Raw genomic sequence first — 13278 nt, 5'->3', positions numbered from 1 at the left:
TGGTTTTGTTTTGTTGTATTTATCTGCGACACCTTAAAGGCCGGCCCATGAAAATATGGTTGGACATTAACTGGTCCGTGGCGCACAAAAGGTTGGGGACGGCTGCTTTACAACACTGATAACTTTGGTTTCCACTTGCTTGTTTTTTCTGCTTTGACTGTAGGCTGATGCCGGGGCGATCGTGGCTCAAGAGTTGGGAGTTCGCCTTGTAATCGGAAGGTTGCCTGTTCAAGCCCCGGCTCCGACAGTCTCGGTCGTTGTGTCCTTGGGCAAGACACTTCACCCGTTACCTACTGGTGGTGGTCAGAGGGCCCGGTGGCGCCAGTGTCCGGCAGCCTCGCCTCTGTCAGTGCGCCCCAGGGTGGCTGTGGCTGCAATGTAGCTGCCATCACCAGTGTGTGAATGTGTGGATGACTGGATGTAGTGTGAAGTGCTTTGGGGTCCTTAGGGACTAGTAAAGCGCTATATAAACACAGACCGTTTACCATTTACCATGATGTTCAGCAGACGATCCAGGTTTGAGTTCAGATATCTGCTATGCACAGCATCAACAGTGCAGTTACACCGAGGGGTCCTGTCACGTGCTCTGAGTGCTTGTGTAGAGCAGACTAAGTGCTGTGAAAGAACCATTCAGCACTGACTCTGTGTGGCACAGCTGTTGAAGAACACTATGTGGAAGCACTGCTGACTCACACAATAGGACTGAATATTCCCAGCTTATATTCCATGTGTGGTTCTCATAGGAAGTAAACAAGCTGCCTTCTGAGTGTTTCGAATGATGTTTCACATTTTGTTCATAGTTATTTGAAAAAATTATAATAACTTCACATCAGTTTCAAGGATTTCAGGAATGTTTCAGTTAAATATGCAGCAGAGTTTGTATATTTGGCAAATTACTGCATATCCTCTGTTTCCATTAGCTGTTAACATACAGACTTATGATAGTATTTAAATATAAATCACTGCATCACATTTAAAACCGTCTGCATGCAGCTATTCTGTCAAAACTGTGTAAAGCTTCACATAAGTGTAATGCACTATTAGAAATGTTACTTATGCACCAGCATTAGATCTCAAACACTGTAAAATCTTGTTTAACCTGTGGTATGCAAGAAATAGACAACACTGTCAGTATTTCACTGGAATCTGCTCGAGTCTTCAGACTGAAGCACTTTGCAGATAAACTCACTCGATATTATTTTGTATTAACCTGCCTCAGAGGTGCTGGAGTCAGTGCAGGACTGGTAACACTGTGCCATCAGGGAGGTGGTGTTACACCTGTCTGCACACCAATCTATGAGTGAAGGGCTCAGTAGTGCCCCACTCAACAACATCACACCAGCCAGAGCACACACAAAGCTGCAGCAATGCAAATGTAGAGGCCATTACGAGTCGCACTGCTTTGCCATAGAGCGTAAAAATAAGCTGACACCAAAGATGAAAGTTGTGTTACTCGTAGTTAGATGCATGATCCCTGCAAGAAAGCTGCTGCATGCACAAACTGTCCCAAAGGCGGTCTTGATATTTAGATGCATTACAACTTTGCAAAAAAAACACAAAAATAGTTAGTACTCATGTAAAAATGGCGTCTGGTGTCATCCCAGTGCCACAGTCTCTTGTTAAAGATGCACTTAAAATGCTAAAGTACTTTGCATGACAACAAAATACTGTAATAATTACAATATTGCAATATACTGCAATATTACACATGAGAAGCTTGGGTTGAACCACAACAGTCTCAGCCGTTAATGTGATTTGGTGCTTTATAACTAAAATGAAAAGGTCTGGAGAGTTTTGTGATCACGTCTTTCATCATTTTGGTCCTTCGCCTCGACGAGTTGTGTCCACAGGCAGACGCATGAACATCTGTCTCTGTGTTTGTTTCTCTACAGATGTGTACCTGTGGTGAGAGGCATCTGTCAGGCTAGGAGAGCTGAGCTCTGGATGGTGTTTCTGGTTCTGGTACAGGAAGGGTGTGGCCAGAGTGCATGAGTGTAGCCAGGTGCTCTTCAGACTGCAGCTTTTCACATGTTCACCTCCTGCTGTTCAAAGCCCAGAGCTTCAAATCCCTCCTGCAGGCATCTTTGTGTCGTGGTTGGGATCTGGTTGGGGTCATACATTTTCACTACATGGCCAACGTGTGCATTTCCATTTCACCAGGTGTGCATGGCAGGGACTGCTGCTCTTTCCAGGATGGTGTTCTCTGCATTTCATCACACAAAGCTTATTGCAGTGTCTCTGTCACCAATGTTTTTGTACGGTGTGACTCTGCTTCTCTCTAGCATTTCTTCAGGACTTCATGCTGCTTGGTAACGAGGGTTCCTGTGCAGCGCTTCATCCAGGCTGGTGCACTGTTGAGCTTCTCCAAAACAGCAGATACTCAGGGCTATTCAGCGCATGTTCAGTGACAATATTCTCTCTGGCACGCGGCTCAGAGTGGTGTTCACCTCAGCCCTCCATCTATTGTCTCTGATCCTGATTTTCTCACCGTTGATAGATTTTCCTCTGTGGTGGAGGATGGGCGAAGAGCTGACTCATTTGAAAAGAGCTGAGTAAAGCTTCTGCACCTGCATACACTCAGAAGGAGCCAGCTGAGGCGCTGTGGGCATTCAAAAAGGCTCCAGACAACATCTATGTAAAGTGTTTTGGGTGTCCAACCTGAAGACCTGAAGGCAGACCCAGGACACACTACAGACATCATGTGTCTCTGCTGGGTTGCAAATGCTCGTGTTCCCCAGAAGAAGAGCTGGAGGAGGTGGTCTGGGCATCTCTGATGACCTCTGATGACCTCTGATGACCTGGGCCAATAAGTGAAAGAAACTGGATCGGATAGTACTATCATTACTATTGCCGCCATCTTCCCCTCACTTTGCCCATCCTTGTCTCAACAGTGATACTGAACAATGACATTAATCTCTCAGTTTCTGCCCCCCCCCCCGGACCTGTGTCCCTGTGGCTGCTGGCGACACTAGTATTGATGTAAGTGCTGTTTTCTCTCATTAATTTATCAGCTCAGTAGAGGAGGGGGGCCTCCGCAGGGCGAGATAATGGCTTCCATTTGGCCAAGGTCAACAGTCAACACATTCCTCAGTCGTTCAAATATAACCACACATTAACTTGTGTCACCAATACCACACACACACACACACACACACACACACACACACACACACACACACACACACACACACACACACACACACACACACACACACAGCTAATAGACTGTCAGTGAGCTGTCCTGCTGCCTATGACTGTTTCATCCTGTTAAAGAGGTGATATAAAGTCCCACATCTGAGAAACAGCCAAATATCAGCGTGGTTACCTTCAGACAGCAAAGCTCACCTCATCAGTATCCTTCCTGTCTGTGCATCGCTCGTGATGTTTGAGTCTGAGAGTTGTTTCCAAATGTTTTATGATCATGATCAGGTCACAGTAACGTTCTGTTGGTGCTACTCTTTAGCTGCAAATGATTCAAATTATAACTATCATCACAGTCACCGGATCTTATTATTCTGCATAACTTGTTAGGACAAAAACAAGCAGTGTGTGTGTGTGTGTGTGTGTGTGTGTGTGTGTGTGTATTGGCCAGATCAGATGGGCACTTTGGAATCAGTCAGCTATCTTCTGAACATTTCACCCACCAACTGTTTGTGCTATTTGTCCAAATGTTGACTTTACCTGCACAATTTGTGAACCATTACACAATACAGGAGCTGAGATCAATCAGTGTGCTCTGGGTTTGAGTATAGTCTTGTACGGTGAGGCCGTTGAACCTCAGCAATGGTAATGCAGCTCGAGTATGGCTACAAGAGCAATGACCTCTCCCTCCAAATATCGCACAGGGTTAAGAAAAAAGTTACATTTCCCAGAACACGTTTTCATTTCAATTCCCGATTGGTGTTAAGTAATCTATTATATGAACTACTGTGAACGTATTGTAAGACTATCAATCCAGCCTTGCTGCTATCTCTCTGCTGTCCCCGCGCTTCTGAGGGTTCACTCAATCATTAACCTAATCTACTCACTGAAAAAGTCCCACTCATGCTGTTTGCATGAGTTTGACGATAAGCTATTTGAAGTTGAATGTGGTGATGGGACAACAATTGACAAGGACTAAACTGTTTGATAATCTTTGGCTGCTTTTGATTCCTCAGAGATTCTGAAACTGGAAACGGCAGAATGAAGAGCAGCGAATCGCTTTTTAGCTTCCAAATCAAACATTTGTATTTGCTTGAAAAATTCTAATTAAAAGCTGCTTTGTTGGCGCCGCCTCACAAATCTCAGCTGAAAGTGCTGACACAGTTTACACATCATGAAATAAAAACTATGACTAATCTAGAATCTTCTATAAAGTCCAACAACTGGTCCCAGATCTCCCCAGAGGCCCACAAGTGTTAAACACAGGCCTGATAGTTTTAAACTTTCACATTTGTTTTCTGTTTCTTTAAATGAACGATGGTTTCAGGGTTTTTGCAGATTTTGTTTATTTTCTCTTGCTCTCTATTTTGAAAACCACACAGAGCAGTGTGACTGTAATTCAGCTTAATGCAGCACAGGGAGTCCTAATGTACCTCCTCACATTCACTACTGATAGTAAAGGCAGTTATCATTCATTATCCCTGAGTGATTACACACTCTGATGATCCTCCACAAGTTTGCAGCTCTTCCTTTTTAGCTCAGCTGTTCTTCAGTGTTTTTGTCCCTGACGCTCAATGTTTTATAAAGCCACACGTCTGGATGCATTTTACATATAATAACACATTCAAAATTTAAATTCTGATTTTCCATGAATGTAACAGCAACATTAAACCAATATTAATAAAATATTACTGAAGGCGGCTCCTTTTATTCGAGTCAGATTTGAAATGCGCTATTTTTATATTTATGGTGTTGTGTTGGTACATTCATCTACAGTCTGCTTCTCTTCTGTTTTAAACGCCACTGATTTCCACACTGTAGTAAAAGAATTAGAGGCTATAACCAGCACAGCCACACATCTAACACATCGTAATGTCCTGTAATGTGGCTGCTGCTGTTTTATGAGATAAACCTTTAACCAATCAGAAACGAAAATGTGAAAATAAACAAACAAAAGGAGAAAAGTCTCAGATCTGCAGGTACACAAAAAACTACCGCGTTGGATATAAACATGTGCAAAATATATATTCAGGCTTAATGTGTAACAGACACAATATGACGTGTGTATGAAGTTTGTTCTATCATTCTGCACTACAGCTCAGCGTTTAGACACCACGTGTCGCACTTTTACTCGCACTGATTCTTTGTTAAATGTACTTCTGTTAAACGTCCGAATAATGAGTGAGTTTGAACCTGACCAGAGCGCGTCGGTTCTTGTTGTTTTGGGTTTTCTGTGATTATTTGGACTGATTATAATTCTTCCTGCTTCTTGGCGGATCTTTCACGCGTTGCTGGATGTGCGAGAAATGCTTCATTTACAACGTTTCATTTTCAGACAGCAGAGAAAAGAGTTCACAGACCAGCTGAGCTGCATCCAAACGTTTGGATTGATTGTCAGAAAATAGTTTATTAGACATCAAACAAAACTGAATTTGCGCTACATTGATTATTTAATAAAATGTCACATAAAAAACACACGCCGACACACACACACGCAAAACAAAACAAAAAGAACTAAAAAACACGCTATAAAAACACGTATATGCTACAGTACAGAGAAACTGATCTACAGGCATACTATTCATCTGAAGAACATCTCTCTCTCACACACACACACACACACACACAAAATTACGCATATGTACACAGGTTCAACAAAGAAGACAGTTCTGATGAAAGGCACTCGGGTTTGAGGGGCTGACTTGTCTTAGTATTACATCCGGAACCAGTCTATCAATCTGCAAGTCACCAGGCTGGAGGAGGAGGAGGAGGAGGGGGAGGAGGAAGGAGTTACAGCGACGCATGAGAGCTTCAGTGTCTGAGGCAGATCTTTATGGAGCCTGTGTTTCAGAACTGGGGGTTTAGTGTGAAGTCCTCGTCGTCCTCTATGTCCAGTTCTTGGTCTGTGTCGTCTGACACGTCAGAGTCCAGCTCTGTGTGGGCCTGCTGTCGGGACACACAGTGTCCCGCTTGCGCCAACTCGGGGGCCGAGCCTGGCTGCCTCTGCTCCTGGTTCTGGATTCCGGCAGCCTCTATCATCTCATCTCCTTTCTTACCTCTGGAACTGTTATCCTCCACCTCCCTCTTAGGATTCTCCTGGTGAAAGCGAACCCCGTGGATTAGGAGACGGTATGAGTGTATTGTATATGAAGGAGTGAAAGGAAGGTAGGGCGACATCAGTCACCGCTGCTCACCTGCTTTAGTCTTCGCCACTTCGCACGTCGATTTTGGAACCAGGTTTTAACCTGAAAGGAAATGTTCAAAAAAGAAAGAAATGAATGATCTTCCTTCTTTAAATATTAAAACTCTGAAAGGATGTTTCTTATGCGCAAACTCGTCCGTAAGATTTCTGGCGTCAATTAAAAATTCGGTTTGTCCGCTGTTCACGTGGAAGCGGTTTGAATTCATTTTGGATCAAGGCCACATTGAATCAAATCAGCACGCAGCACAAATATTACACACACACACACACACACACACACACACACACACACACACACACACCCATCGGTAATTCGCTACAAATTCCAACCATTCGCAGCCAGTAAATAGCTTTCTAGTAATAAAGTAGCAAAATCTAGTGTTATGCTACATTTCAAAAACGGAATAAATAAATGTATAAAAGTGTTTCATCGAAAATTGCGGCCGATCCTCCGGAGATCCTTCCAAACAGCTGCAGGCCATTACGGCACATGTGTGTGAGCCAGACCGGGCTCCGCTCACCTGTCTCTCGCTGAGCTGCAGCATCTTGGCCAGGCGTTTCCTCTCCGGAGGTGACAGGTACTTCTGCGTCTCAAACTTCTTCTCCAGCTCGATGGTCTGGTCGTTGGAGAAGCGCACCTGGCCGCCTTTTCTCTTATGTAAGGGCCGCTGGATGAACGGCGTCCACAGCAGAGGCTTCCCTGTGGAGAGATCCCACAGAATGCACCGTGTTTGAAATACATGAAATAAAACGAAATATTTATTTCTGGCTGTGACAAACCTGCCCGCTGTCGAAAAAGAAGCTACAGCATATAAACCTTCCTGCTGCCATCTGACATGAAACGAATTAACAAAACACGCTAGTACGCGACAGAAACACGGTACATTTGTACTGTGTTATATTAGGCCCACTGACGGCATTTTCACTCACATTCACGCGTTTGAACTCTTGCGATAAGTGAATTTTATCCACATGAAAATATAAGACAACACATTTCAAACATTTTCATTAAAAGCTCCGGAGCTGACGGTACAGCCTATACGCAGACATGCGCAGTGCAGAGACATCGAAAAATCGAACTATTCGGTCACAGAGAGAAGACGTGTTTTAGACTCTGTGGCCTCTCCCGGTCACCAGACAGCTGCGGACTCCAATGTGGAAAAGTTTGAGAGTTTATTATTTTTCAGGATTAATTATTGGATAACTATTATTTGGATTAATGTATTTATGTATTTATTATTATTATTATTATTATTATTATTATTATTATTATTATTATTATAATAATAATAATAATAATAATAATAATAATAATTATTATTATTATTATTATTATTATTATTATTATTATTAATAATAATAATAATAATAATAATAATAATAATAATAATAATAATAATAATAATAATTATTATTATTATTATTGTTATTATTATTATTACTATTATTATTATTATTATTATGTAACAGATGTAAAACTGTAATGAAGAATTTCTGATGGACAGGGCATAAACAGGAAGAAAAAGTGGAGACTATTAGTTACTAAATAGTGGGAAATGTGCGGGATTAAATAAGCTTGCGCTTCTTTCTACTACATTGTGAAATAAATGTAAGTTATTTATAATTATTATTGTTTTGTTTGTCTCTTTTTTCTCTGTTGTTGTTATAATATTTTAACATGTTCAAAATAAAGATTTCATACAAATACAAATGATTATTAATATGATTATTATGATGTTTTACGTGTTTGTTGTTTTACACCGGTGCTGATTTTAATGAGGTTCAAAATCTCCAAAAGTCTCGATGTGCTTTTCAAAGTTTATACCCTAAAACTCGATTAGAAATGAACATAATTCCTAATTTACTGCGGATTAATGAGGGGAAAGGGTCGGTGCTGTTGAAGAGATTTATTGGAGCGAAAGGCCGCTGGGTGCAATCAGAGGTGCTTTTGTCCTGTCTGCTTTCCTCCCCGGGTGATGGCCGGGAACAAACAACGGCAGCCTGCAGCCTGCTGCGAGCTGTCTTTTCAGGAAGGTCGTGACAGTGAAAACTATGGCCAAATATCCGCTTCATGTGCTTCCTGCTTTGCGGTGTGATTATAGGCAATGGCATCCACCAACAGACACTCCTGTGCTCAGCTCTGACACAATATGAATGTTTGTGGTCGAAACTGCTGTCAAAGACCTTCTTATTGCTGCGCTTTTCCTAAGGAAGTTAGCCAATCCAGCCCCAAGAGACACTGAGCGAAAATACAAGTAGCCTACAGGAAAGGTTGAGTAAAAATCAATTTGCGGCGAAAATGAAGGAAATGACATCAAATGAAACATTTTCACTGAATATGTGAGAAGTTTGTGTTCGTGCCGTTTACGCTCGGCTAATAAAGATCTGTGAAACTGGAATGATAAGCGCTAACTCGTTATAATTGTGGTAATTAAGCACGCGCACTTCTGTTTGAAATATTTCGCACTCACAGTTTTTGTTGGCTTTGTGTTACTTTGTAACTTTCTGCCGTTGGCGCGCGCAGACAGTCTCATCAAATCAGAGTATTAACGTGATCGCTGTAAATAGATGCACAGATGTGGCGGTTGGGATAGCTCGTTAATAACAGTTTCATAAAACTGTGAGTGACGGAGATCGGAAAACTGCAGGCTGCTTAAAATAGCCAGAGGAGGTGTGCGCGGTATTTATAGAGCACAGCTTCTTTAATCCGCTGTTCGACAAGACATATCATACGAGATGATTACAGATGATTGTAGGCGCTGAAACCAATCATTGTTCTCCTCGGGCAATCTCAGCTCGTGCTTGTTTGTCGTCTGTCTGAAAGGTCAGCTCAGTTGGGAGGACACGACTGTAGCTGCTGTTAGGAGGACTTTATCTTTCTCATAAGTCCCCATTAGCTCTCTGTTTGCCTTATTTTCTACTCGCCGCCAACCATAAAGAAAGTCAGCCACATCCTCGCGAGCCCGGCAGAGGAAGTGCAACAATATGTGAAAAACGGATCCCGGGCTATCAGAGGCCGAGTGTTTCCTGAATATGTCTGTATTGAGGATGTCGATAAAATAATCAGCAGCGTGCAGCGGGCTCCCGAGGAAGCGGCTGGCCGGGGTGAGACAGGAAAACATTTAACAGCTTCTGAAACCAGATTTACTCCTATCGACAGGCTCACAGCTTCCGCTATGAACGGAAAAAGGCCCGGCTTGTTCAGCAGCACACAGTCAGACGGTCCGCTTGTCACACTATACTTAAGAGGACCATCACTTCTGGCCTCTAACACGGCGCGCAGCGTGTGTGATGGCTTCAAGCACCCCGGGAACATCATGTAAAGCAGCTTTCACGGCTCCATACTCACACAGCCGATTTCACTAATACTGCTAATAATTATTATCATAATAATGATAATAAAAGACTTGTGGTAAGCTCATGGTCAGTCAATACCCTAGAGAAAAATAACCCAACTACTTGGTGCTCAAAAGTATATGACGCACACACACACACACACACACACACGCACAGCAGTGAAATAACAAGTGATTTAGGGCCTGGCTATGTTTTAGTCACTGGCTGACTCGGTCCTCTGATGTTTCAGAACAATGGGAGTCAGGAAAACGAGTCAAGGTTGCCATGCACCTCCCTATCACCACCAGCAGCAGCACACTGAATGGATATGCCTGCTGCTATTGTGGCCCCAAATACGTCTGTCACAATAACAATGTGACTCATGTGTGCGTGGTCGCGCATCGTGCACAAATGTTCTTGTGAGACCAAAATGAGCTGAAGGCTTCGCGAAGACGCACAAAGTGTGTCCTCGACTCTAAAGTGTGTTTAAGAGGAGCAGTGCGAGTGTAGATGATCTTGAGTTCGACATGCATGACCAAGCGTGATGCTTATGCAAAAATGGTTTCGCTGCGACTGAAACGAAGCTTGTGAAGACATTAAAGTTTTCATGCAAAGAGCAGAAAGTTGTCTTACTGCCACATCATCCAAGTGTATATGTTGCCGCGAACAGATTTCAGGTTCACCTAAATTGTCACTGAGCGATATAATGTCCAATAATATATGATTTATTCATTTTACAATGCAAATTGTGAATATATGACCTTAACTATTTTAAGGGTCCTGATTTCCAGTGAAATAAAACCAGCAGTGCAGACTTGAGGAACTGAGTTTAACTGGCGCATTTCCACACAGGAAAACAAGAAACGTGATGCTGGCTGTCTGACGGCAAGGCAGCAGAAAAGGAGAAAATGGATATGTTTGCTAACAAATGATAAGACCAATATCAATGATGGAAATGAAATGGAACTCACCGAGAGGGTCGTGCCTGAGCAGCGCCTGTGCGTACTCCCCCATGGAGCGGTGGTGTTGCTGGTGAAACGGGTAAAAGGAGCCGGTGAAAGCCCCCGCCGAGGCGTACGTCGCCGTCAGCGCAGCGTGGTGGGACAGCGCGGGGTGGATCGGCGTGGGTTCATAAATCGGGGTTCTGTACGGCGAGATCAAACTTTTGAAGGACGAGTTGGGAGACGGGAGAGTCGGCGTGGGGATGACCGGAGTGGAGCAGGAAGATGAAGACGTTGGCGATGAAGAATAGGACGGAGATGTGGAGGTGGTGGTGGAGGTCCTCCCCAGAATGTCCTCGATGTAGAAGGGGGTCGGATGTGCCGGCTGAATTGGGGTCGGTGCGTAAAGCGGGACGCTCATGATGCCGATCACCGCTGCTGCGCACTGGATCCAAACTAGGGGAGAGCTTCGCGTCTTTAGTCCCGCAGCCTTCCTCTTTCTATCACAGCAACTTTTTATGAGCCGCGCTAACCTCTGCTCAGCCAGTCCCGAAACACAACGACCAGAGCCTGTTTCCGAGCTGCTCGGGAGACCGTTACACTGTTTTAGTGTCCATCAGGTTGCTGCGGAGCTGCCACTCTGTTCAACTGTTGCTGCTGTTATCTGTCTGCAGCCGAAGGAGGGAGGAGATAAGTGGACGGCCAACTTCCTGCAGGTGGCCGGCGGCCGTTTCTGATTGGCTTGCACGCAGTTCTTAACGAACTCCACAGTGGTCGGATGACAGGAGAGGGGAGATAATTGTGTTTCAGAAGAATCGACGCGACGCAAACAGGTAATCAGAAAACAGACGAATGTAATGGAACAGAGCCGGCGCTGAGAGTAGCTGGGTCTGAAAATGCAAGTACGGGCCCGCTCACACTTCAGCCTCCTCACGGTCACACTCCTAAGAGTGTACACCGCCCATAATGTTTGAGTAAAAGTCACACTCCTACTCAGCTCAAAACTGTTTGCATTTACCCAAAGCACCTCAATCAAAACTTGCATGCAAAATCATATTACTGGATCATGGCCGAATAATGAGTGAACATCCGTTTATTGTTGCAGTATCTGCATACTGCTGTGTCATATATGTATTAGCACAGTGATATGTGTAACTCGGCACAATAAGAAATACGTTTTCACATAAATGAAATATAAGAGCACATGCACTGTTACACAGGAGGAGCGTACAGCGCTTTCGTGACCTTGTCTGTCAGCAGTCTCAGATGATTTAATGGTAACTTTGAGGAGATTTTGCATTAGAGCCGGGCTTTCAAAGATAAGATAAGTGTGATTTGAAATGATAGTTCTCACTGGTTTTGCTCCAGGAAGTATCATGTCACAAGTCAGCGGATTGGCCCACGAGGGTAGCTGTCCAAACTGTTTAGGTTCTCCCAGCCAGAGATCGGCATCATTGCTTTATGCAAAAAGACATTCCCCGTGGTTTGGCACCACGCTGAAGTGAGACAGTTAGGCAAAGAGCGCGATGATCCACTTGTGTGAATAACATTTCTTTGGCAACATTGTTTTTAAAAATGTTGAACAAATGTTGAATGTCAGACGGAAAACCCACGTGAACAGAGCACAGACAGCACGCAGCGCTGCTTTTATACCCACACACACACCTTTGTGTAGTCAAACGGGCCGCAGCCTTATCTTAACAGTGTAATAGAGGCCGACTGCGATCCACGGCCCCAACGTTGCAGCTCAATCAAGTGGGATTAACTCCTGATTTGAATGTTTGGAGTTTTCCTGTGAAATCCACTGTGGGATGAGATAGCAATAAACGCTCGTGTATGTAACGGCTCACTAAGTGATTGGATGTTAAACAATAACCGGAGACTTCTGCTTTAGTCACAGCGGGGCCCAGCTGCACGCGCGCAGGGCCTCGCGACATTTTATCATCACGCGAGTTCATTAATCGTCGCTGGAAACGGCGACTCGCACCTGGGAGCCGGACGACGGCGTTTATCTGCTCGCTCCCCGAAACCAGCCGCCGGCTCGATTTCCTGGCGCGCGCCCCCGTCTGCCAACTTTCTAACGGCTGTAATTTAGATAAAGTGGAGCAAACAGCCTTAAAGACATCAAAGACATCCACAAAACGGCTAATATTTGGACTGAGACAATCATTGCAGCTCATTGATCCGGCCAGCCTCCCGTGGCGTCAGACTCCGGGCCAAAAACCGCTGATAACTCGAGTGAGCCGCCCCCCGGCAGCTGGCGCCATATATCTGCCATTGTCAGTGCAAGCCACTCAGTCTCCTCCTCACGAGTCAACAGTATCCCGATTATCAAACGCATCGGGATGTGCCCGGCCTTCCTTTGTTCGAGTTTGGAATGACCGAGGAAACGTAACCATGAGAAACGGCACAGAGCATGCGCTATGGAAATGAAGCAGCAGGTGATACTCGGAAAATTAGAATAAGTATAACCATGCATACGCACTCTGTACTTGGTTTGGGCCCCTTTTGCACGAATTACTGCCTCGATGCAGCGTGGCGTGGATGCTACCAGCTGTGGCGCTGCTGAGGTGTTACGGAAGATTGTGGCCACACTTTGCACGATATTTGAATTCCTCGAGTTTCACCTGTGGATGTCTTCATTGTAGTGGGAAGCTT

General features: G+C 44.3%; 1 protein-coding gene across 1 annotated transcript; it reads right to left on the bottom strand.

The window, feature by feature from the left end:
• Positions 1 to 5528: 5528 nt before the first annotated feature.
• Positions 5529 to 13248, bottom strand: hhex (hematopoietically expressed homeobox). Its single transcript, XM_085465323.1, has 4 exons — positions 10651 to 13248; positions 6865 to 7043; positions 6336 to 6386; positions 5529 to 6237 (listed from the first exon to the last, which is right to left on the bottom strand). Exons 1-4 carry the CDS (start codon positions 11039 to 11041, stop codon positions 5989 to 5991), a joined length of 870 nt encoding a protein of 289 aa, XP_085321449.1. The 5' UTR covers positions 11042 to 13248; the 3' UTR covers positions 5529 to 5988.
• Between the last annotated feature and the right edge of the window lie 30 nt (positions 13249 to 13278).

The sequence above is a fragment of the Copadichromis virginalis genome, linkage group LG8, assembly GCF_057382275.1.
Source record: "Copadichromis virginalis isolate Kocher_CV1m ecotype Utaka linkage group LG8, C_Virginalis_male_GT1.1, whole genome shotgun sequence".
Lineage (NCBI taxonomy): Eukaryota > Metazoa > Chordata > Actinopteri > Cichliformes > Cichlidae > Copadichromis > Copadichromis virginalis.
The sequence above is the reverse complement of the archived record's forward strand: the minus strand, read 5'-3'. Positions and strand labels throughout refer to the sequence as shown.

Coding starts and splice junctions, on each gene's coding strand:
- hhex (XM_085465323.1), bottom strand. CDS start 11,041: ATGAGCGTCCCGCTTTACGCACCGACCCCAATTCAGCCGGCACATCCG. Junction 7,044..10,650: donor GCTCAGGCACGACCCTCTCG/GTGAGTTCCATT, acceptor ATCTCTCCACAG/GGAAGCCTCTGCTGTGGACG. Junction 6,387..6,864: donor TGCAGCTCAGCGAGAGACAG/GTGAGCGGAGCC, acceptor ATTTCCTTTCAG/GTTAAAACCTGGTTCCAAAA.